Genomic DNA, 26,609 nt, shown 5'->3' on the forward strand with positions numbered 1-26,609 from the left:
GACACCCTATAGAACGATAAAATATATTGCGGTCCGAATTAGAACATGGGGGGTCCGAACTGAGATAGGGTTGAACCTTCTGGAGAATTTGTTCAATTTTTGTTTGTACTGATTTTGTTGAAATTTATTCAACAATATTTGAAAGACAATAAAAATTTGTAAAATAGTGATCAATTTGCCTCGGATTACGGTATTGTTCCTTCGAGCCTTCATAACATTTAATTTTCGAATGGTGAGTGAAGATATTGATTCTGCAACATAAATAATTTAAGATAAAAAGAAATGTGTGCCCTTTTCGTAAATCATATTCCGGACGCTTCCTAACTATTGTCTCATATTCCGGACACTTCAATTCGAATTACGGATAGTTCATGAAAATCATAATTAGAAAAGTCAAATCATCAACTGAAATTGTCAAACCACTGAAGAAACGTCTTGGGAAAATGAGCATAATAAATTTGCATAGATATCTATGGGAAAGCTTATTAAAACGAGTCTCGAATGTAAGACCTTTTGAACGGCAAAAATTGAAACATTTCGTGTAAAATGTTTCCCATACAAAGTAGAGTGCCCGGAATTTTAAGCTGTCTCTATTATGGACCAAAACGGAACTTTTGTTCTATTGATTATTATGAAATCTATTAGAAATTCAATGGTTGTATGATTATTTCAGTAAAACTTCACATCAATTTAACGGCACTAACACCTGATCACTGCAAAGACCCACTGAGCCTGAAGACCCCTGCTTGCAGCCAAATGAAGCAAGCTAGTAGGCAGCCAGTTAGCTGGAGTTGCTCCTACCATATTGGCCGCAGTTGGCACAGCAGCTCTACTGCATCGTTTACTTGCTAGCTGGTGGATGGATGGATGATCGGGGTGGTAGCCTACCCGGCTTGGAGTGTGCATCGAAATTTTCTGCTTATTACTTCATCGGCAGTCCATGGGTTCGGACGCGTAAACCAACCGACGCATACGGTAGAGTACCTAGTTGTAATAGTTTTATTCGATTCACTTATGTTGCTGCCAGTGAACGTTCCTCGTCGCGATCTTGCCCAGATAACGATCCGTAGATACTTTGCGTAAGACAACAGTTATCGTGAGTAAAGCCATCCCTAACCGCGTCTTAAATCCGTTGCTAATTCAATCTCTTGAACGGTTGAACGGAGGAACTTCAGTTAGGCGACCCCAGGGTGCATTAACCTCTTAGCTTTGGGTAGTTTCCGTTGCCAGTTTACACAAAGTGCCATGTTCTTCTAGAAGGAATCCACAAGTTGCGCAAAACCTTCTCGGTAACGTCGTAAGTGGCTTGTGACAAGTGCCAGAACTTTGAAATTGGTGGTTTGTTGTGGTGAGCAGCGAGAAGCAAGAAAAAAACTGGAAGTTACGATCCGGCGTTGATTTATATGCAAGTACCGAACGGATATTCGATGCAGTTTGCGGCCAGACGCTAGCAGCAAGAGTTGATTGTGCAACAAACTTGGCAGATTTTTTTTTCAAGAGCATTAGTGTGACATCTGGGTCAGTGCGAGTGAGGGTAGAACGGAAATTCTAGAAGCAAATCTCGAAGTGTCCTGAGACTGAGGCTGTGAGGTGTCGAAACTGCTGAACGAAATCTCGATCGATTTGGTTGGGTGGAAAGCCGCAAAGGCACTGAACGGGTGTTGTTTAATTATGAACATGAACTCGTCGATAAGGCTAACATCGTCGCTAGCATTGGTCTGCTCAACGAAAGCCATGCTTAGGGCTAAAATGGTTATAGCGCTGCTGATGCTGTTTGCTGCTGCAGTTCAGGCCAAGGAGATCGTTATTAGGAATAAGGATTTCCCGCAGCTGAAAGAAAAACGTAAGTGTGTCTGATGGAGAATGTTGAAAGAGAAAGGTGTACAAAATGAGATTTTCAACAGAACAGATTGAAATTTAAATAATGATTGCTTTTTTGATTTTAAATACGGGAATTGAATTTGGAACATTTTGAATTCAGAAATTTTGCATACAAATTACAAAAAAACTTTTCTCATTGTAAGCGTTGAAGATTCCCATAATGTAAAGTTACACTTTAGCAGATGAAGTTTTTCCCATATAACGATAAACGATCCATCATCGTTATCATCATTATTATATTAACCCCATTGCGGTTTTTGTTTTCAAAAATTGAAGTTTATTCAATTTTACAGCGGAAAAACTTTTTTGTCTCAAGCTCTTTACTAAATTTAGGGTTGCTGAATCCATTCCTGTTTTCAAAAATTTCATAGCACGTCCAGTTTATGATATATTGGTTGTTTAAAATGTAGATTTAGAGTATGGCAGTTTATTTGCTTATTTTGCCAAAACAATCAAACTTCAAGTGTCAAACAACATTTACAGTATCAGACATATAAAATAAGCCATTTTCTTATAGAAAGTGATCATCTTCAGAGGGCTATATCTCCGCCGGCTTCAACCGTTTTTTTTTATTTTTCCTTGAATGAACTACAAATTAGGGGGAGATCCCCCAGTACCGGACACTTAAGCCACTAAATTCATAATTCGAAAAATATTGATTTTATGGACTCGTGTTACCCATTTATGATAAATATTATCATTTTTATAGTGTACAAAAATAAATTTGAAAATATAAATATGAATTTTGACATTGCATTTTGATGACATATTTTAGTACCAAATTGATCGATCTTGAAAGGTGGCACCCAATACCGGACACGATCTGGAAATGCCTAAAATTCTGTAAATTTGAACATCATTGAATGTGTACACTATAGGAATAGTTTATAATTACCAATTCAATGCATTTGCAACATTTACAAGAATAATTTGAGTTTTTCTTAGTTGGCAAGATGCCTATCAAAAACCTCTTTCATATATGATGAAAAGCACATTTTACGATGTTGTTCTGAATGTTCATTCTTGTTAATTTTATTGCATGTTTGATACCATGATCGACGAAACCCATGAAAAATGAAAGTATTTTGAGACACTGGTGCAATAATTACAATGATATCATATAACAAATCAAGCTGTCCGAAACTGAGGGACAGGAGGTGCTTAACCAAAATTGTAATTTGTCAATATTTAGTTCAATTATGGTACAAAATACATTCATACTATCAAATAAGGATTATGTTCGATCATGCTTGCGGGATCCAAAGTATTTTTTCATATTCAAAATAATTACTAAATAAGCTCAAAATTAAAAGCATACGTCAATTTTTTAAAGATTTTCAAACTTTTCTACTTTTTTTAAAAGGCATGCATATTTCAAGGATGTGTTATTCTACGCAAACATTAGTCTACATAATAGCTTTCTTTTCTACTAATACACCATCTTGATTGGACCATGATTTCTCAATGCTTCGACTTTGTCCGGTATTGGGTGCTGTCCGGCACTGGGGGATCTCCCCCTACGACAATTTTTGATAACCATTCAAAAAGTTGTGTTAAAACTGTAGATTCGAAAGGAATAGATGTGTTGAATTTTGAAAAAAGTCGCAAATTGCACGTCGTATCATTATGGTGTCTTCAGCGCACATGGTTCTCTCAAAGAAAAAAGGAGTGTATCTTGGTGTATTTTTTTTGCCAAAATTAAACCTAGCTGTAACTTTTCAATCAATAGTTTCCACACAACTTTTTAAATAGTTATCAAATTTATAGTTCGTCACAGAAAAAATAATAGAATTTGTTGAAAAACGATGGAGATACAGCTCTCTGAAAGCGACTATTTTGTACGGGAGAACGGCATTGGTGCATTTTTTGAGTCCGATACTGTATCAACAAAGTTCATAATACTTTCGATATTAAAAAGTTTTTTTTATGATTTAGGAAAGTACTATAAGAGAAACGAGGAATGCTGAATTATAGATTTTCAAACCAACATCTTTTTTCGATTGTCCGACATTTCCTCAAATGCAATTTCCTCGAATGACGTTTTCCCGAATGAGCTATTTCCCCGAAAACAACTTTCTCATATGTACCATTTCCCTGAAAATATGTGATGAAGTTGACATACTGAAAACTATTCATGATCCTGCTGCCAAAAAGTATTTACCGTGCTAGCTGATGTAAGATTAGATGAAAATTTATTATTTTTTTATAAAATCCATGTGCAGTTTCATTTAACGTATAGAATATTTAGTGGCGCTTAGCTGATAATATTTCAAATTGATTTTTCGTTCTTTTGATAATAGGCTGTTCTTTCACATTGTTTCGCATTATTACGTTAAGATGCCTTCTTTGGCCAAACGTCCTCATGCCATATGTTCACTAGGTTAAACGTAATTTGATTCATTATACATAGTGACAGTAGCTACAGCAAATCCAATGATCCTTAGAATCTTTTATCTTATATCTTGCATTACAAAATTAAACCGCGAGTCTTCCTTCTAGATACTTTTAGAAGACAACATTATTCTTTGTTGATTTTCTGACAATCAATATCAGTTTTCAAGATAAATATCTAGATAAAATGTTTATGTCTTAGATAGAAACAACTTTGCGGAACATCAATTTTGCCGAAACGTTGTGAGCATATGAGCAATATATACTCAAAATGCTTATAATCACTAACTAAATAGAAAAAAAGGCCTATTTGGAAAAAAAATGAATTAAGAGTAATTCGAAAGCATTGAAAATTCTGGACAAACATATTAGAATATGTAGTGTTTGTTCTTACAACGGCATTTGAAGTAATCGCATATAATTACCAGACAAAAATCTAATAAAAGTTTTGGAAGCTCTGTTCATTTTTATTGATATATTCTATAATGCTAATGATTATTAAACCAGTAATATAAGGAAGAAACACTTAGGTTCTAATGAGGGGTACGGTGTGCCAGAAACCGTTCTTAACGCATAAAAATGTCCAAGAATTTGACACCTACCATTCGAAAGATTAAGCATTCGAGCATCTTCTCCGTGAATTTGAAAATATTGTAACGAGAGAATCGAAAGTTATCATGATTTGAAGTGGGTGTTGAGCTATTTGGAAGGGATATTCACATACCGTTTTGATTCATATTACGGACACTTAAGGCCTCAGTGAAATATAATTTATCAAAAAGCATATAAAATAAATCATTCTATACAATTCCTCAGCGTTATCGACCCTTCAAAACACTTAACTTTCGAATGGTGGGTGAAATTTTTGATTCCACAACAAGAATAATTTTAAATAAATGGAAATGTGTGGCCTTTTCGTGATTCTTATTCCGGACACCTCTTTCACTATATACTCAAAATGCTTATAATCACTAACTAAATAGAAAAAAAGGCCTATTTGGAAAAAAAATGAATTAAGAGTAATTCGAAAGCATTGAAAATTCTGGACCAACATATTAGAATATGTAGTGTTTGTTCTTACAACGGCATTTGAAGTAATCGCATATAATTACCAGACAAAAATCTAATAAAAGTTTTGGAAGCTCTGTTCATTTTTATTGATATATTCTATAATGCTAATGATTATTAAACCAGTAATATAAGGAAGAAACACTTAGGTTCTAATGAGGGGTACGGTGTGCCAGAAACCGTTCTTAACGCATAAAAATGTCCAAGAATTTGACACCTACCATTCGAAAGATTAAGCATTCGAGCATCTTCTCCGTGAATTTGAAAATATTGTAACGAGAGAATCGAAAGTTATCATGATTTGAAGTGGGTGTTGAGCTATTTGGAAGGGATATTCACATACCGTTTTGATTCATATTACGGACACTTAAGGCCTCAGTGAAATATAATTTATCAGAAAGCATATAAAATAAATCATTCTATACAATTCCTCAGCGTTATCGACCCTTCAAAACACTTAACTTTCGAATGGTGGGTGAAATTTTTGATTCCACAACAAGAATAATTTTAAATAAATGGAAATGTGTGGCCTTTTCGTGATTCTTATTCCGGACACCTCTTCACTTTTGCCTCATATTCCGGACACTTTGATTCAAATTCCGAACAGCTCATGAAAATCATGGTTAGAAAGGTCAAATCATCAATTGAAATCAACAAACCATTAAATAGACGTCTGAGGCAATTGGGTATTATAAATTTGTATAGATATCTATGGAAAATGATTATTAAAACGAGACTGGAAAGTGAGAACTTTTGAGTGACAAAAATTGAAACATTTCTTGTGAAATGTTTCCCATACAAAGTTGAGTGTCCGGAATTTGAAGCTGTCCGTAATATGAATCAAAACGGTACTTCAAAATATTCCCCAACGGTGCTTCATTATTAATAGGTAAACCAGTCTAATAATCATCAGCTTTGCATTAAGCATTCAAAACATGTGGTATTCAAGTAACTTTGAAATAATTTCATCGAGTAAATCAGAAGTTACAGTGATTTATATATTATCCATTATTTCTATGAAGTTTAAATTAGACCTTATTTATATTGCTTTGTTATATTAATGTACCGTAAAACGGGGTAATTTTGATTGTGCAAGACCCACAACATGTTAAACGAAATAACGAAAATTCTGTTAATCGATTAATAAAAAAGAATAAAAAAGTAAAGAGTATTAATGTGACACTTCATGTCAGAGCTATTTGCGTACGAATTAAGTGCATATGAAGATTTATATGTAAATTTAAAAAAAAAAATACGAGATTTTAGCATTTTTGCAACGCTTACAAACAATCTGTTCTACGATCACTATTTGATGAAGTCATAATGAGTTCGTCACTTATCCATGACAGCCTAGTTATCATAGAACATGAATTCGGTCACAAACCTCTTAGCAAAAACCATTTTTACAAAATGGGACCATTTTTTGTAATCTAAGTCAGAAACTTCCATACAGCGTTAAACGCCTAGAGGTATCCCGACCAAAACCACGTAACAAGATAATAACACATTCCTATCAGCAGCAGTTAAAAATAACAGAAATTGATATAATTTTGTTATCAAGATGGCTTTGTTCTCATCTTGTTACATTTTTTGTAACACATTTATAACAACATTTGTTATATTTTTGACATCGGATTTATAAGTTTGTTGCAAATAACATTCGATGTCATAAAAAGTAACATAGTTTGCAATTATTTCGTTATTTTGTAACATCCTTGCAACACATTCTGTAATAATTTTGTTATTATTATAACAGGGTTTGTTATATTTTAGTTTAGTATGGTGCAAATTTTGTTAGAATTTTTGTTATTTTAACTATTAACGGTACATGTTTTATAACAACTGGTGATATAAAAAAATCATATCACGGGAACACATTCTGTTTTAATCTTGTTTCTTTCTTCTGGTCGGGATGCAATGCCTTATCAATGTTCCGTAATTCATTCAATTTAGATCAATTTATACTCCATTATCAAAGTTACCCCAAAACAGAAAACCGACATTCGATTCCATGAAAAACAATATATCCATTCAGAATGAATCTTTTGGCAATCTATCAAGTGCAATCGATAGCTAGGATGTCAGTACTTGTTTTAAAAACATAAATTGTAATTATTTGGAACAGCATGCATGAATATTGATGTTTTCATTGAGAAAACTATCAAAGTTACCCCATTTTACGGTACACAATTTACAAATTAAAATGTCCATAGGAATGACATTCGACATTCAAAAGGTATAGTTTTCAAGCATCTTCGCTATTAGTTTAAGAATACTTATCAAAAGACAACATAACTAGAGTCAAAGTATGTAGTTTTGGACGTATAATAAAGCAATTTTTGAGTATTAAATTGGCAAGTTCAATGTTTTTACCAGTACTAAAAGCAATAAAATCTTTGAGGGATCATCATATAATTTTCACTGGTTAAACCTACAGTATTGGACAAAACATTTGCAACTTTTTCGATTTTCCATACAAAATGACCAACTTTGGTAAGCTATATCTCAGTTATTTATAGACCGATTTGAATGAAATTTTGATAGAACATCAGACATAACTTGAATTTTAACATATATTTTTGAGTAATTTTTCCAATCACAAGTTCAAAAGCAGTCACGGTTTGACTAAAATCAATTTTTTGACGATTTTTTATAAATGACATAACTAAATATATTGAAGGAATAGCTTCATGGTAACTTCAGCAAAATTGTAGATTTCAACGAGGTGAACAAGTTTGCTGAAGACAGTTTTTGTGTAGAGCTATCAGATTTTGAGATAAATAGTTTTGAATTTTTCGTCGAAAATTACACTTTAGATAAACCGTTATAATTTATAAACCCGTGATTGGAAAAATCACTCAAAAATATATGTTAAAATTCAAGTTATATCTGATGTTTTGTGAAAATTTCATTCAAATCGGACGATAAATAACTGAGATCTAGCTGACCAAAGTTGGTCATTTTGTATGGAAAATCGAAAAACTTGCAAATGTTTTGTCCAATACTGTACCTCAAAACAGAATGAAGTCAACAACATAATTAATAAAAAAAATAAATAAAAAGTAATCCTTTCATGTGTACAAAATTTGACTGAAAACTCAATATGACGATACCTTTCCAACCAGTTGATTACAACAGAGTTGTAACAGATTTTGTAACTCATTTCTCGCATTTTATCTAACAAAATATGCTTTAATTTTGACTGGTCAGTGGTAAAAATAGCAAAAATTATAACACAATTTCCTCTACACTAAACAAAATCGCAATAAAATATGTTATAATTTATACAAAAATATAATCCATTATGTTTCAAATCAAACATAAATATAACTTATTTTGTTATTTTCCATAACCTAATTATAACAAAAAAAAAATTTTATCTTCGCATTCAGATTTTTTATAACAAATTGTGTTATAATATAGTTGTAAATTGAATCAAATTTGAAACAGCTTTTGTTTAAATTGTGCTTTAATTATTTTCAACTCAAAGTGACTCTAACAAAAAAGATACAAAATTTGTTATGTGTAACAAATCTTGATATAATTGTGATATAATTTTGTTGTAATTCAGTGGATGGGCTTAATGATGAACTAAGCAACATCATACCAAAAAGTAACCTATAAGTGTCTATAGGAATAGTCGATACTTATGGTATCGAACAATTCAAGCATCTTGTGTTATTATTACGCATAAGTAAACCAAATATAAGGAATGAATTAACTCATTACGCGTGGTAAAGATGGACAAATTATGGGTGAAATTATGAAAAAAATCCACGTGCTCGGCTGGGATTCGAACCCAGGACTCTTGTATGCTAGACGAGCGCTTTACCAACTAAGCTACCGAGCCACTTGGTGACCCAATAACTGAGTTGGTTACGAATAAAATGTGGGTTATGAAAGGGGTCCGCGTGGTCTATAGGGATTTGAATTCTAAACTTGTAACCAACTCAGTTATTGGGTCACCAATTGGCTCGGTAGCTTAGTTGGTAAAGCACTTGTCTAGCATACAAGAATCCTGGGTTCGAATCCCAGCCGAGCACGTGGATTTTTTTCATAATTTCACCCATAATTTGTCCATCTTTACCACGCGTCATGAGTTAATTAATTTAATAACCATGCGGATTGGATTACCGAACAGCTCAATATAAGCGTCAATTCAAATATAAGGCTTGTTGCATTAAAATATTTTGAAAAACATGAAACAAGGTTTATTTCGACAATAACCGACTACTTACTATTAATTGGACGAATACATAAAAACGTATCCCCTAGCTGTTACGAATAAAATGTGAACCATCATATTTAACCCATTTGGAACAGTAACATAATGCGATATCGCCTGTCGATAATCCATCCTCGACTGAGCTACATGGAGCCACTTGCTAATGGGTTACATGCATGACCTGATTCGCTACTGACCGCACATGCGCTAATGTCTATGCACGAAAAATCGCTAAAAGGTAACTCAAAAATATTTGTATGGCGAAATGCATCTAACGAATTATTTCTCAAAAATGGGAACTATATTCGAAAAAATATTTGCTACCGGTTGTACGCAATGATGATGGCTATCATGTCTACCAAATATTTTTTCGATAAAGATTCAAGAAAATTTAAGTAAGATGCCTTTTCCTATAGAAAATGAGAAAACTTCTGTTGATCAACTATGGACATGTGCAAAGCAAGTAATCCATTCCTAAAACGAACACATTTGCTTGTGTTGTAACGAAGCACTGCCTTTCTTCAATGAAAGATACAAATTTAATATAAATCTGTTAAGTTAATTTGTGTGGCAATGATAAAATATGTGTTGCAAACACTATTTTAGACGATGGAAAAATACATCTTAAAGGCTCTAAAACTTCAAAGTACTCTAGCTATGTTGTCTTTCGATAAAGTATTTTCAAACTAACTTCGAAGATGTTTGACTTCTATATCGTTTGAATACCGAATAATGACGGGGTTGTTGGTCTAATGGCTACCGCTTCTGCTTCATAAGCAGAAGGTCATGGGTTCAATCCCAGGCACGTCCCTTTCCTCGTACTTTGTAGTTGTATCTTTAATTTGCTTCTATCTACCACTCGTAATAAGGTAAATCGGTATAATGCGCCCCAACCGGTCAATACGCCCCACTTCATTTTCAAAGGATTGAAGCTTCTTTAACACGTTAATATGATCACATATCTTAAATATCCGCAATAAAATGATGTTGCGCATATAGGGTAAACAGGTATAATACGCCCCCCTAAGGCAAAACTGCTCTATCGCAGTAGCAAATGCATTACTTCTTACTTCTGGTTTTTGGTGTCAAAGCGTTATTTACTGAGTTCGTCTTGCTCTGCATGCAACATTCTCTTACCAGGTAGCTTCTAAAAAGAGTACAAGACATTTATCGTAAACGGTTCAAATCTTGACGTTTCAAAACAAACCGGGCAATATGCCCCTCCCAAATAAAAAGTTCCGCAGCGTTGTAGAAATGCTTCCAAGGAAATACCACCACCTGCTAAGCATAAAAGCGTCCATTAGCAGTCCTCTTCCGGTAAAAGTTTTTGTAATAAGTGCAATTGTAAAGGATGGGCTTCATTACCAACGAGGCTTGCCTATCGAACCCAAAATGTTACACCAAAAAGCTGATTTTCGATATCATGGGTATTTCTATTGGTTGTTTATACATTTCAAAGATCTAATATGCGCAACATCATTTTTTGGCGAATATTAGAGATATGTAATAATATTTCCGTGTTAAAGAAGCCTCAATCTCTTGAAAATGAAGCGGGGCGTATTGCCTTTCCTGTTGTACTGATTAGCAAAACTTTTACCGGAATACGACTGCTAATCGACCATTTTAGGCTTAGCAAGTGGTGGAATTCTCCTTGGAAACATTTCTACATCGCTGCGAAACTTTTTCTACGAGGGGAGCGTACTGCCCGATTAATTTTGAAATGTCAAGATTTGGACCGTTTACAGAAAACGTCTTGTACTCTTTTAAGAAGCTACCTGGCAAGAGAGAAAGTTACATGCAGAGCATGACCAACTAAGTAATGACACAAAAACTATATAAGTTTTTTTTCCCTAGGGGGCGTATTATACATACTTGTTTTTAATTATGAATCGTGGTTTACGGCTAACCAGCCGAGTGGAAGTTTAACAACTACCGAAAAGCTAAACATTACATATAATTTGCAATTGGATTAGATGGACAAATTGATGTGAAGATTTGCGAAAAAGTTACACGTGATTATTGAGCTGAAATCGAATTCAGGTTAACATCTGCGTTTATGAGTCCTCTCATGGCGTAGTGGTAACGCGCCCCAACTAGAGATCGGGGAGTCGTGAGTTCGATTCTCACTGAGAAGACGTGTAACTTTTTCGCAAATCTTCACATCTATTTGTCCATCTAATCCAATTGCAAATTATATGTAATGTTTAGCTTTTCGGTAGTTGTATTATACATGTTTACCCTATATCACAGTTGATCCATCACAGTTTATAGCATTTGCTACAACTTGATACGGACTGAAATAAACCGTTTCCCTACGCTACAATTCATTCATCATTATAGCACGCCTTTCCTTACGCCTGATACATAGGCAGTCCGTTAATCAAACAGCAAACCACTCTGCCATAAAAATTAATGAATCACTACTCAACCCAAATTTTTACACGATGCCTTGAATGACTGTTTCATTGATTTTGAACAGTTTTCAGATTTTCCCACAAAAAAAAACATGAGTTCTCTTTAAAAAAATAAGATTAGGATTATAATGACACATTGATTCAACATTTTGGTCAATCCATAGCTGAGGAAATCAGAATTTTTTTCGTGCGTTTTTTGAAAAATGTGGCAGCTTCAAGTAAAAATTTAGTACACTAAATTCAAAAAAATGTTTTTGGAAAAATACATACGAAGTAAGAATAACTCTTTGCCTGTCGAATACGCCATAGAGAGTTGCACGGGAGTGTACGTCCCAAATCAACTTAGCGACTCATTTATTCTTTCTAAGTTTTTATGAAGTGAAGATCTCATTTAAGTCACGTTTTGTAATCTTGCAAACTGTTTTAAAGCAGTCAAACTTTATTTCATAATTCTGCCTTTGCCCGTTTTGCCAGATGTCTTTAGGATGAATTATGTTCGAACAAACGACATTAAGAATCAGATTTGAGCGGTTCCATTTGAATTCGAATGTCGGTTTACTTTTGTATTTTTTGATTTGGATGAAATTTTGCACATGCTTTCTTTATGCCCAAAAATGCCTTTTTGCATCATCGGCTCGCCATTTTGACTCTAGCCTTACTTTTGAGAAGGGCCTAAGAAAAAAACCCTTAATAATTTTCAAAAAATTATAACTTAGAAACGGTTTGTCCGATCTGATTTTTTTTTATTTTTTTTATATGTTGAAGTAGACAAAAAATGAAGTCTTTTGCACAGTGGGTCAAGCTGGAGAAATCATGGACAAAAAAGATATGATTTTTTGAAAATAGGTGGATTTTTGAAAATGGTCATAATAAACTTTTTAAATATTTTTCAACTCGATTTTTTGGAAGTACGCAAAATTTACAACAAAAAAGGTTTATGGAAAAATCTAACTTTTACCGTTTTAAAGATACAGCGATCTTAATACAAAATTGTGATATAATTTTCAATTTTCGGTCATTATAATGTAACTTAGAAACGGTTTGTCCGATCAGTTTGGTGTCTTCCGCAAAGTTTTAGGTTATTGTTGGGACTATCCGGAAAAATATACACTGTAAAAAAAATGTTGTAATTTTTTATACATCGAAAATAAAGCTTAAAAATCGATTTTCTCAAAAATCGTATTTTTAAGGATTTTTTTCTAAGGCCCTTCTCAAAAGTAAGGCTAGAGTCAAAATGGCGAGCCGATGATGCAAAAAGGCATTTTTGGGCATAAAGAAAGCATGTGCAAAATTTCATCCAAATCAAAAAATATAAAAATGAAATTTGGGAAAAAAGTCGTCATTTTCTGTGGAACCGCTCATTTGTTCATCTCTTACATATTTTTGGAAAACCTTTCATTTGCATTTTTTGCATTTTCATTACGATTCTTAGCACAATACAGTTTTTTTTGTTTAGAGAGCATTACCCAGAAGGGGTATTCGTCTCTAAAAGCATGATACAATTTTAATATAGTTTTGTTTCATATTCCAAACTCTCTAGGCCAACAGTAACTTCAAATGGATCTTGAAGATATAATTTAGCTGATATCTATGAGAAATTATGAACTATCTAGATTTCTGCTGTTAATCTATTGAACCCTAGAGGTCCTGTCAGGTGTCAAGTTTAAATGAGTGACTTTTTTGGTTTGGGTTGTTATCGTGAATAAGGTTTGAACGTAATGCCAAGAAGAAGAACAATTTATTCTGACGTCCTACCAAAATGAGGTCATCGCCAATCGTTTTACTTCGGTAGTAATGTGAACTTTCCCATAGAACACTATCACGAAGCAATAGATGGCTGAACACAAAGCATGGTTATTTCCATACTTATTTCAAACTAGTGTTCCCGGTAAAATTCTTTTTTCCATCCAGTAGACTGTTGTAAAACCGTCAAGTAATCCTTAATACAAATTAACACAATAGTCTTTCCCCATTTTTTCAATTATTCCGGAGACTGTCTCGAACTTTTTTTATCTCACTATCACGTCGCATCCCTTGTCGAGTGCTAGAGTGAAAATCTTACTTCAATCCGTTGATCATTTCTCAAGCCATTTCGTGACCAGTGTTGACCAGACTCATTTCCCCGAAATTCGAATTGTGAAGCTATGAACTGTTGTAACTGTGCGTTGTATTCCTGAGATGGATGGGGAAGTGTTTGGGCTTGAGTGTTGCACATGGGATCCGACAGTTTCGATCTCGGTGGACCGCAATTCAAGTTTCGGTGAAATGATTCGCACTCACTCACTCACTCATTTCATTTCACCGAAACTTGAATAGTGGCTCTCTGGGATCAAAATTGATCGATTTTGTATGCAGTATTCAAGCTTAACCATCTGCTTTTCTATCTTAAAAGGATAGAGCATGGTTGTAGTAGTTCGTGGCTTCGTAGTTCGGAAAATGTTATTTTCGGGGAAATGAGTCTGAACAACACTGTTCGTGACATACAAACACCATAATTTATATCAAACCCATTATAAAAGTCTGAAGGTTGAGTATGCTTATAACTTTATAGTTTAGTATGTTATTAACCTTTGAAACCATAGGATTGTCAGCGAGGTTTGACTTAAAATTTACATATTGTTTTCCAACACCACTAGGAAAATTTCTTATTTTCGAATTTTAGAAAAGTTGTAGTGCACAGCTAAAAATATGTTGTTAATTTAAGTTTATTTTCATGCACATATTTGGAGCATCAATATAAACCTAAATTTCAACGACCAGTCAATTATTTTTCGATCAAATTCACTTCAAATTTACACGATCATGTAATATTCAGCCATTTCTAGTTGAAAATTGAATGTATATTCATTTTAATTTACATGATGCTGTAACAACACACGAATTTGATTTATTTTTACAGTAGACTACAGTTTACATCACATTGAAAATTAAATATTTTTTTCTGTGTGTTTCGGCAGCTTTTTTCTTATTTATGGGTGCAAAAATAATCGAACGACAAGAACGGCCCATGGCGTACAGAGCAAAACTACCTATAATAGTATAAATTCCTCTATGACAAGAAACTCTGATACAAATAAGTCAAACTTTTGTAAGATTCATTGCTGAAGCTTTTGTAATATGTTTCAAAATTCACGACTATGGAAGAATTATTAGATTACTCAAGCCATTAGTTTTCAATAAGAGTGAGCAGAAAAGAATCTGCACTATTAATTATATTTATACCCATTAAGCACACGTGACATATATTCTGTTAGGAAAATTCAAAACAATCTTTATTGAACGTAGTTAAGTATTTATTATAATAATTTGTATTAGATCCATCTGACATAAAAGTTGGCTCAATGAGTATAAGTAAAACTAACAAACAAAACGATTAACAAACGACTACATTACACGACATTCACACTTAAACCTGACTAAAGTATTCAGCCAACCAATTACGAAGCGTCGTCATAGTGGTGTTGAAATCGAAGAGATGATAAATTTCGTTGAATTTTGTTGCCATACACTGCGGAACACGGTTTTGTCTCAAGAACCAAAATACCGCTATTTTGTAAATTAAGGGTTGCTGAGTCCATTGCCGTTTTCAGAAATATCATGGCACGTCTAGTTTTTGAGACATTGACTGTTGAAAATGCTAAATTTGACTGTTTCCGCCAACTTGCATGCAAGTTTTCCAACGTGTACGGCAATTTGTTTGCTCAATTTGTCACAGAACTCAAACTTTATGTATAGAACAATAATTATCAACGAAGTTCATAATATTTTCGATGGTAAAATTATATTTTTTGGTGGTTCAGAAAAGTATTGTATTATGCCATATAAGAGAAACGAAGAATTTTATATGAAGACTGCAAACATGTTGAAAAAAATCGATTTAACCCAAATTTTATCGTAAAATTTCAACTGATTTGTATCTAAATTGAAAGTTCAAGTCCTATTTAGCATGTTTGGTAGATTATATCACAAAAAAGTTTGATAAATCATACTTTAAATTTCAACCAGTGTATAATATAATAAACCAGTGTTTTATACAACTTTTGCGACCTATAGCTAAAAATTGTGACGTGCTGGAATATTTCTGAGAACGGCATCAGATTCAGCGACCCAAAATCTACTAGAAACACAAAATTTGATCCTTGAGACACGCGAAAGTGTCATTTTTGTTACGCTGTGATATTGTTCTTGTTGTCTAGTTCAAAATTCCGTTTTCGCAGATTCCGCTCCAGAGCTAACATCAGCCAAAAGAAATGGCGAATCGATGTGCCCTCGAAGCCCCCTCATACTGGGATCACACCAGGACGTGGCGCAGGAATTCTCTCTGTAAAGATTCAATTCGGGTAAACCGGCTGGCGTGGATCGGACATTACACTATCGCAGCCAATTTCAGAATCGAACGAACTAGAGCACAGTAAAGGGATCGCAAAACACAGCAGGTCCCTGAAACTTTCTGTTACCTTCAGAACAAAACCAAGCTGTTTGTTAGCTCTAGAAACGATGTCATTAAAGTGGTAGTTGAACGTGAATTCCTCGTCTAAGCAAACGCCCAAATCGCGGACACATTGTACTCGTTCGAGCACTGCACCAGATAACGTGTATTGGAAACGAATTGGGGTCCGCTTTCGGTTAAACGATATAACTTGGCATTTTTCAATGCTCAACGTCTGGCAGGTTGGTGAACACCTCGCTTCAAAAGTATTCAACAAAGGCCCAAGATTACTGCCTTGTGGCACTTCGGATAAATTTGTAATTGAGCTCGACTTATAAGAGCCTATTTTTACGCATAACGTGAGATAAGATTCAAACCAATCGATGAAGCTATCGGATACGCCGTATTTACGAAGTTTAAGGATTCTGTGGTCAACACGATCAAAAACCGCCTTCAAGCCCAGATACACTGCGCCCACCTGTTTACTAATATCTAACGCTCGTATGCATTACAATGTATTTTTTGTCAGAATTATTGGAGGCGGAATGATACTTTGCTCCTCTGCTTTGTCCCCCAAAATTGGCGCTTATGACCACATATCTTCAAGGAGAAAACAGCAAAGCATTCTGTTGTATGTTCAAAATTTTCTTCTTCTTTCTGGCGTTACGTCCCAACTGGGACAGAGCCACAGTTATTAACTGAGAGCTTTCTGTACCAATTGATCATTTTTGCATGTGTATATCGTGTGGCAGGTACGAAGATACTCTATGCCCTGGGAAGTCGAGAAAATTTCCTTTACGAAAAGATCCTCAACCGATGAGATTCGAACCCACGGCCCTCAGCTTGGTCTTGCTGAATAGCTGCGCGTTTACCGCTAAGGCTATCTGGGCCCCATGTCCAAAATTTTACTAACTTCAAATACTTAGCTCCTTTTACATATTGTCATTTTGTTCTCCACAACAACATCCCTACTTTCGTTACTTTCTGCACATTCATGTGATTTTCAACATTTGCTCATACAAAATAATTACATTGGGCATCTTAATCACCAATCCATTACGTAACAGCTTTCGCACCAGCTTAACAAATCCGAAGACTTAAGACACGAAATTGCAGACAAGCCACCAATAAACCCATTGATCGATAAACCGTCTCATTCCATGCAATTCAGCTTGACCAATTTAACTGGTGTGGCGCATGCATTGACCTAATATTATTAAGCGTATCCTCCAACGACCTCCTCGACTCAAGCGAGAAATGATAATGTTTGTCGTTGCTCAACGAAGAAGTAGTTGCAGCGCAAAAACACCGACCATAATTAATGAAATTTTCTTTGTTTTTCCATCATTGTTGCAGCTGATTGGCTACGAGTCTGCCGGCGAGACAACCCCAACGAAGACAACTGCTTCAAGAAGATGTTCGAGGAGACGTTTCCATACATTGCCAAAGGTAACTACTGATGACCGTTAGTTGTAGCCTTTCGCCACGGATGTTGTAACAGTTACGATGCACTGAGGTCAAATAGGCGGATTTATGAGGAAAGATGAGCATTAGAATGAAAATCTAGGGGATTTTTTGTTTATTTCCGTACGGGTTTGGGCCGAAAGGTCTCAGGTTTTCATGAAACTTTTTCCACAGGCAGGGCTCATCAATATATGATTAAAAAATATTGAGAAAAATCCAGGCTCGCCTATTTTCCCGGGTCCCGGAAAACTCAGTTGGAAATTTTTTGTTGTCCCCTGACACTACTTACTTTGCAAAATCATAACTCAAGAACGAAGCATCATAGAAACAAACTTTTTTTATGAAAATGAAATCAAATTTTCTCAGTAATAAAAAAAAAATATGAACTGGAAAAAGATTTCCACAAAATTTTCCTCCGTTGAGAAAATTCGTAAAGAAAAGCCGGAAAAACTATGCTCCAACTCGTGGAAAATTTTCAAATAAATATTTTTGAGAAGATAATTTCATAAGCTTTAATCGCTGAAATTTTTGAAATGCACTTTTTTTTCGTTTTTGAGTTATGGCCAATTTTGTAAAAAAATGTGCAAATGAGCCTTTTTGAGCCTTTTCTTCGAAAAATCATAACTCAAGAAAGAAGCATCGTAGAAACGAAGTTTTTTTTTTATGAAAATGAAAGCAAATTTTCTCAGGAATAAAAAAAAAATATTAACTGGAAACAGTTTTCCACAAAATTTTCCACCGTTGAGAAAATTCGTAAAGAAAAGCCGGAAAAACTATGTTCTAATTAGTGGAAAACTTTCAAAAATATATTTTTGAGAAAGTAATTTCATAAGAGATGCTAGTATTAGAAAGTCAGCAGAAAATGATTAGGTTTAAAGTATGTCCGGAAGTACTAACAAAGTATTAATATATAAAATAATGAACGCCTTCATGGAGTTGTTTATTTAGTCCTCACGTCACATTCAAAGCACAATAGAAAAGCAAACGCAGAAGACTTCTAGACGAATTCCATCCAGAATGATTCGAAAACATAAAAATCGTGCTCGATAGTCTTCGATTAGGATTAAGTTTTGCACATGTTTTTGGTATGGTAAAATATGTGTTTTCCATAGAAAAAAAATATCATTTTGACTCAAAAATAACTTTTGAAAATGGCTTATACATTTTTGCATGCAACTTATTTGAAAAATTCTAACAACGAAACTGTTGATTTTAGAGAAAAATGTTCTATGAAAAAGTTGCAGTAAACCGTTCGAACTATATGAAAAAATATTTTATTTATTTTCATAAAAAAAAAACAGAAATAAAACGTAAATTTTAAATTACACAAAAACCATTAAAGCTTAGCTTAGCTTAGCTTAGCTTAGACTGACTACACATATCAATGGTTGCTATGCCGTGATTGACCGAAGTCAGTGAAAATGCACAAAGAATCAACTAGAAGTTTGACTGGGATTGGCCATAATCTTCTTCAGTGTGCATAATTCAGTGCCTCTATTTATACAGGGTCAATAACGGCGCCGGCCACGTCCTTGCAGTCAGGTGGGATTGAGGGAAGGAATGTTAGTGTGTAACCTTTGCTATTTGGAGACCGTGTTTGCCTCTGCATCTCCACAAAGGTTACTGGGAGGGATATTTGTTAATGGGGAGGGTCGTTGGGTCACAGGATTCACTTTGATAAGCGATTAGACCATGATAAATAATTATTTGTGAGATATAAACATGATTATGCCGACACTTGAGGTGACGAACCATTCAAAGTTTGTTGAACAAATACCTAAATGTTACATTCCTAACACTCCTATTCTTATGCCGACACTTACAATGACGAACCATCCAAAGTTTGTTGAATAAAGTGAACCTTTCGGAAGTCTACACTTGTAGTGTCGAACCATTCAAAGTTTTTTTTTAATTACAAAAATAAAGGTAAAAAGAAAGGGGTGTTTTGAAAAAAAAAAGTTAAATATTAATAATTCATGAATCAGAGTTTATGTCGACACTCACAGTGACGAACCATTCATAGTTTGTTGAAAAATCATATATACATATAAGGACTAATCGAACGCGGCACTTTTTCACTTTACTCGTCCGACGCGCCACATATTTGATCCTGTCCTCATCGCTCGCCCCCGCAGGAGCAAGCGTCAAGGTCGAAGGATCAAACACTTCTAACGAACCAATCACTTTTTCACTCCTAGCAACCGACGCGCGACATGTTTGATCCTGCCCTCATTGCTCACCCCCGCAGGAGCAAGCGTCAAGGTCGAAGGATCAAACACTACTAACGAACCGATCACTTTTTCACTGCTTCACTACCGACGCGCGACATGTTTGATCCTGCCCTCATCGCTCGCCCCCGCAGGAGCAAGCGTCAAGGTCGAAGGATCAAACACTACTAACGGACCGCGCACTTTTTCACTCCTAGCAACCAACGCGCGACATGTTTGATCCTGCCCTCATCGCTCGCCCCCGCAGGAGCAAGCGTCAAGGTCGAAGGATCAAACACTACTAACGAACCGATCACTTTTTCACTGCTTCACTACCGACGCGCGACATGTTTGATCCTGCCCTCATCGCTCGCCCCCGCAGGAGCAAGCGTCAAGGTCGAAGGATCAAACACTACTAACGGACCGCGCACTTTTTCACTCCTAGCAACCAACGCGCGACATGTTTGATCCTGCCCTCATCGCTCGCCCCCGCAGGAGCAAGCGTCAAGGTCGAAGGATCAAACACTACTAACGAACCGATCACTTTTTCACTGCTTCACTACCGACGCGCGACATGTTTGATCCTGCCCTCATCGCTCGCCCCCGCAGGAGCAAGCGTCAAGGTCGAAGGATCAAACACTACTAACGGACCGCGCACTTTTTCACTCCTAGCAACCAACGCGCGACATGTTTGATCCTGCCCTCATCGCTCGCCCCCGCAGGAGCAAGCGTCAAGGTCGAAGGATCAAACACTACTAACGAACCGATCACTTTTTCACTGCTTCACTACCGACGCGCGACATGTTTGATCCTGCCCTCATCGCTCGCCCCCGCAGGAGCAAGCGTCAAGGTCGAAGGATCAAACACTACTAACGGACCGCGCACTTTTTCACTCCTAGCAACCAACGCGCGACATGTTTGATCCTGCCCTCATCACTCACCCCCGCAGGAGCAAGCGTCAAGGTCGAAGGATCAAACACTACTAACGAACCGATCACTTTTTCACTCCTAGCAACCAACGCGCGACATGTTTGATCCTGCCCTCATCACTCACCCCCGCAGGAGCAAGCGTCAAGGTCGAAGGATCAAACACTACTAACGAACCGATCACTTTTTCACTCCTAGCAACCAACGCGCGACATGTTTGATCCTGCCCTCATTGCTCGCCCCCGCAGGAGCAAGCGTCAAGGTCGAAGGATCAAACACTACTCTTAAATTACACAAAAACCATTAAAACGTATTAAGTTTTACAAAAACCAAAAACTTTTTTATTAAAAATTTCTCCATAATGAAACTTTGTCTCAAACATCTGTTTACTATCAAGAAATTATGGTGAAAATTTAAAAAATATTAAAAATGGGGTTTTGTGTAATTTAAAATATAAGTTTTATTTTTAAATTTTTCATGAAAAAACATAACATATTTTTTGAGTGTGTATTTTTTACTGGCATGCCAAACGGTTCACTACAATTTCTTCAAAGAACATTTTTCTTCAAATTCAAAAGTTTAGGAGTTAGGTGCATGCAAAAATGTATAGGCCATTTTCAAAAGTTATTCTTGAGTCAAAATTATCGATTTTTCTATGGAAATCACTTATTGTACCATACCAAAAACATGTGCAAAATTTACTGCAAATCGAAGATGGTCGAGTTCTGCGACTGACCGATTTGCCATGGAATTCGTCCTCTCATAAAAATTGGGGACACTTTATTTTCCCTGTATTGTTTTCATAATGTGTTATTCTGAGATAATCTATCAAAATATTTGAAGAAAACGCTTACATTTTGCTGTAGATCGATAAATATGCGTACATGATTTTAAAAGTATGAGATTTTTCAATAAAACGACCATAAAGAGTAAAATTTAAACCTAAGAATGCTATTAAAACTCATGATTCAGTTCTCTTCATACAAATATAGTTTCTTTAGTAATCTAAACCTATTTTCAACTCGATTTCTACTTTCTTTTTTGTTGGGAGTAAAATAATGGTGTATCAGCAAATTTGGTCATGAAGGATAAATCACTAGAGTGACCTTGTGTCAGTGACTAATGGAATATTAATGATTTTTTCAATGGTCTATCTTTAGTTTAATACCAAAATATAGCAACATACAATTTAAACATTAAAATGAGGATTTTTGTTAGGCGAAAAACAATGCTTAACTCTGACGAACAGTAACATCAAATTTATTTTTAGAGAAATCTCTTTCTCCAGATTTTTCTTTAAACCAATTCCGTAAATTATTTGCTAAAATAATGCAGATAGATCTGAGGAAAACCTCTCTTAGAAATCATTCAGATGCAACAAACTTTAGGAAGAAGTTCAAAGCCAAATTTGGAACTGTTGGGCTGTTGAGTTCTCTGAAGAATTCGTAGAATGAAGCTTTGTTTGGTGATCTTGAAGACAGTCTTCGTAAGACTCAAAAAAAATTTCTAATGTTTTTTTTTTGGATAAATCATCATTATTGATTCAAGAAAATCTTAAACAAATTGTTAATGAACAACTTAAGGATACTTCGTTTCAACTAACAATTGACATTTTCATAGTATAAGAACGTAGAGGACCTTCTCGGAAGAATGATTAAAGATTCTTCAAGAAATTATCTGGTAAGATCAGAAAGCTTTTCCGTGGCAATCCCAGGACAAACTTAGTAAAAACTGGTAAAGGAGCCCTTTGAAAAAGCACTTAAAGAATTCAAAAATAATTCATTCATAATAATTGATTCATTTCTGTGAGAATTCTCAGTAATCTCTTAAAAGCACATGGTTGAATACCTAAGGAGTACGTGCAAGAATCACAAGGAATATTTCTCGTGAGTTTTTTGCTAGAATCCTGGAAGGGCTTTTTCACTGGATAAGACAAAGATTAAATATTTTTCCTTCTACTGAAAATTTAAATTTACAAATATCACTGAAATGTAGCGAATCTTTGCAAACTACAATATTTGTGAAAATCGTGATTATGGCGACCGACCTTACTTCTATAGAACAATAATTCGATAGGCCCCCTCCAGAAAAAATCGCAACTTCGCCAATGTTCATAGTTAAGCTACTGATGTGTTTAAAACATTTTCATGAATTTCTTCGGATTTTTTTTTTAAATTTCTTTATTAGTATCATTCCACTATCATCCAAATTTGGTAAAACAAATTTAAGAATTTCTTCGGATTTAATTCAATACAAACCTACATCGTCTTAAAGTCACTTTCAAATCAGTTTTCGTTGCTCAAAACTGACTGACCTACAATTATATTTTCATCATGGGGTTTGTAAGGGAGATATGGAAGATAAGAACTACATATTGTTTTGTTATTTGAATCGCCTTAATGGCTTGTTACCCTGGTATATAATTTTGCTGAAGCACGTGTAGCATAATTTCTACAAATAGAGAAAGTTGGCTTTTTCGTTACAATAAAAATGTGGACCATCTTGATTTCAAACAGCACCAAGAGAAGCATCTAACTCAAATAGCCAATTTTGTAATATAATTTTTGTCTAAGGTTTCATTCTATAGCTCTAAATCAATCTTTCCGCGTAAATCTGCTTGCACTGTGCAAATTTTATAATTTATTATGTTTGATAATGCTCCCAACGAACTACTTAATATCCCCCCTCAGGCATATCCGAAATCGGAGTTCAATCGTTCGACCCACTGCGGATAGAGTCCGTACAGGTTTCACGTGGTTCCGGTGCGTTGACACTCAGCGGAGGCTTCAAGAAGCTCAACATCAAGGGTCCTTCCAATACGACGGTGAAGCGAGCCAATCTGGACTTCAAAACGCACGCACTGAACTTTGACCTGGAAATTCCAAAGCTGAAGATCGATGCCATCTACAATCTGAAAGGAAACGTGCTTCTGTTGCCGCTGGTGGGCGATGGCGACGTAACGATGGTGCTGAAGGACGTTAAAACTTCCGTAGTGACCAAGTTCGGAGTGCGGCCCTTGCCCGAGGTAAGCCTAGAACAGTGACTAAATTTCATATTCGTACACGGCATTGTTTCACATCAAGTTGATGAGAAACGATAGAATGATATATTGAATTAAATAAAAACAACTTTTTTACTAATGAAGGTAATATATCAAGCGTATGTTAGAATAAAGGCGTAAGTCGCATGATCGATATATCTTCATCGATTCTCTCTTCTGTGAATAAAGGTGACAAGATGCAAGTTTGTTAGCATTTTTTCACTTCAGACCGCTTGGCAGCGATGCAATCTGGCGTCTTGAGGGAAAAATGTGCTGACAAAATTGCACCCTAGAAGCAATTCGTAAAACTACAATTGTTACTTGAGGTGGATAATATTTATCAATATAACAGCCAAACTGAGAGAATTGATGAAAGTTTTGGTTTGAGAATTGTTATATCTGTTATACCAAAAAATATTCTAAAGTTTAAAATGTTGAAAGCTTTTGAAATAGCTTGAGTGCCCGCAGATATCATTTTTAAGGAAAACCTATTTCAACAATTACGTTTTTTCCTGGGTTTCCTGTCAAAAATCATTGGTCAGAGTTTTTTTTTTATAAATTAATTGATGTTCCAAATCGAGATTCAATATTTGATAGCTCTTACCCACTTAAAGTGAAAATAGTATTCTGTACGAATATGAAATCGACTCACTGCATGGGGTGCTGATAAAGAATCCCAACCAAGACAACGAACGAGAATGTCGCTCTCCTTGAAGCGTGTCTGCAGTTTCGTTGTCACTTTGCACTGGCCAGCTCATGACTTCTGTTGTTGCCCTTTTTTAAGGACGCGATCTTTATCGAGGAGATGAAAGTCACCTTTCTGGTTGGCGGCATGCGCATTCATCTGGATAACCTCTTCCAAGGCAACCAGGTCCTAGGGGCGTCGTTGAATTTGTTCTTGAATCAGAATGCCAACGAGGTGATTGCTGAGCTGCGAACGGATCTCGAGTACGGGCTGGCAGATATCTTCACCGGGCTGTGGAACGAGCTGTTCAACAAGTTGCCACTGAAGCTGTGGATGGTGTGATAATACTAGGTGACTGAACATAAAAGGTAATTGAGAGCAAAAGTGATTGAATGCTTACAAAGTACGAGAACGTACGTACAATTTCCGTGTAAATATTGACCATAGTCGATTGTGATCTTGAGCCCTAATGGTTGTATGTTCTTTTTATTATTTAGTTTTATAAGTGTCATTTGAAAAGTTTCTCTGTTTTTGGAAGAACTAAAACTACTCTGACGTATTTGTTGTTAGAACTAGATTAGCAAAATTATTCTGTAAATAGTATCTAATGGTAGAATAAATCGTGTAATTTGTGAGTTTATGAAGAAGTGAATGATATCACAGCCTTGCAATTCAAAGTCATCCTCCATTTTCTTATTTCTTCTCTTCTGTTGCAAAGCTTGCTTCTCATCTTAGTATTCTAAGAGTATTCCCACTTTTACTAGATGATATCTTTCTATATCAATGTTATGAAACTATTTCATAATCGAGGTCCATGAACCGCAGAACTAAGAATAATCTCAAAGGAAAGGAATGAATAGGGCGTTTCAAATCAGAAAAAAATGATTAATGTTCAATCTTCCATATCTTCCTTACAAACTTCTTAATACAAATAATGTTCTTCCATTGTTTCTTTGTTTCTTCGGTGGTTATTTAAGGTGAAGATGAATCGAAGCCAAACCTCAAATTTTCAAAAGCACAAATCTGGAGAACCAAATGTCCGTTTGAGCTAAAATCTTAATCGATTGGTCACTAGCTGGTGACCAATCGATTAAGTTTTCAGCTCAAACGGGTGTTTGGTTCTCCAGATTTGTGCTCTTGGAAATTTTAAGTTTGGCTTCGATTCACCTTCACCTTAAATGTGACCCAAATGGTCGTCTATCGAGTTATCAAGATTTTGTGTTATATTTGAATTAACATTGATATGATATTTGAATCGGTGCTAGTTCTTTTTATCAAATAAACTTTTATATCAGAGAATCCAAAAGTAGAGTTGAGTATTGTACTCTTGCATTCCGTCCTAATTGCTTATCTTTCGTCAGATACACATATTTCGACTATCACTTGTGATCTTCTTCAGTGTCCTTTTTCATGACGGTTTCAAACTATTCGAAAAATGATGCATCCTAATGGAAAATGAGAGAAACTCCCTAATGAAATATTTTAACAGTGTCCTACGATGATGTCGCATATCAAATGGAACTAGAGACGCATGAATTCAGAGAAATTTAAAGCCTCTCTAAACAAAAATGAAGACAATGGCCTACGATTATAAAAGAGGTGTTAAAATACTATTGTGCTTAAAAAAGGATCAAATTCAAAATTTCTTGATATTTTTTTTTAATTTTCGGCAAACACCAATGGAAGATAAGTGAGCCACCCTAATAAAATATCACGAATCTAATGAAGGAAATGCCCTACGATGATGAAAGAGGTGATAAAATACTATTGTTTTTAATATCCCATTCAAATTATGATTTTTCGACAGAATAGCCCACCCTAATGGAAAATAAGTGAACCACCCTAATAAAATACCACATATTAAATGTAGAAAATGGC

The 26,609-nt window shown here is 35.3% G+C and overlaps 1 protein-coding gene and 2 non-coding genes across 3 annotated transcripts; 2 read left to right on the plus strand and 1 right to left on the minus strand.

Annotated features, from left to right (window-relative positions):
• Positions 1-862: 862 nt before the first annotated feature.
• Positions 863-25,366, plus strand: LOC5577689 (protein takeout). Its single transcript, XM_001663420.2, has 4 exons — positions 863-1,843; positions 17,765-17,857; positions 23,697-24,031; positions 24,831-25,366. The coding sequence occupies exons 1-4, from the start codon at positions 1,672-1,674 to the stop codon at positions 25,071-25,073; spliced, it is 843 nt and encodes a 280-aa protein (XP_001663470.2). The 5' UTR covers positions 863-1,671; the 3' UTR covers positions 25,074-25,366.
• Positions 9,119-9,190, minus strand: Trnaa-agc. Its single transcript has one exon. It is a non-coding gene; the product is annotated as a tRNA-Ala (tRNA).
• On the plus strand, positions 9,312-9,383 carry Trnaa-agc. The gene has a single exon. It is a non-coding gene; the product is annotated as a tRNA-Ala (tRNA).
• Positions 25,367-26,609: the final 1,243 nt, after the last annotated feature.

The sequence above is a fragment of the Aedes aegypti genome, chromosome 3 (assembly GCF_002204515.2).
Source record: "Aedes aegypti strain LVP_AGWG chromosome 3, AaegL5.0 Primary Assembly, whole genome shotgun sequence".
In the NCBI taxonomy this organism is placed as follows: Eukaryota; Metazoa; Arthropoda; class Insecta; order Diptera; family Culicidae; genus Aedes; species Aedes aegypti.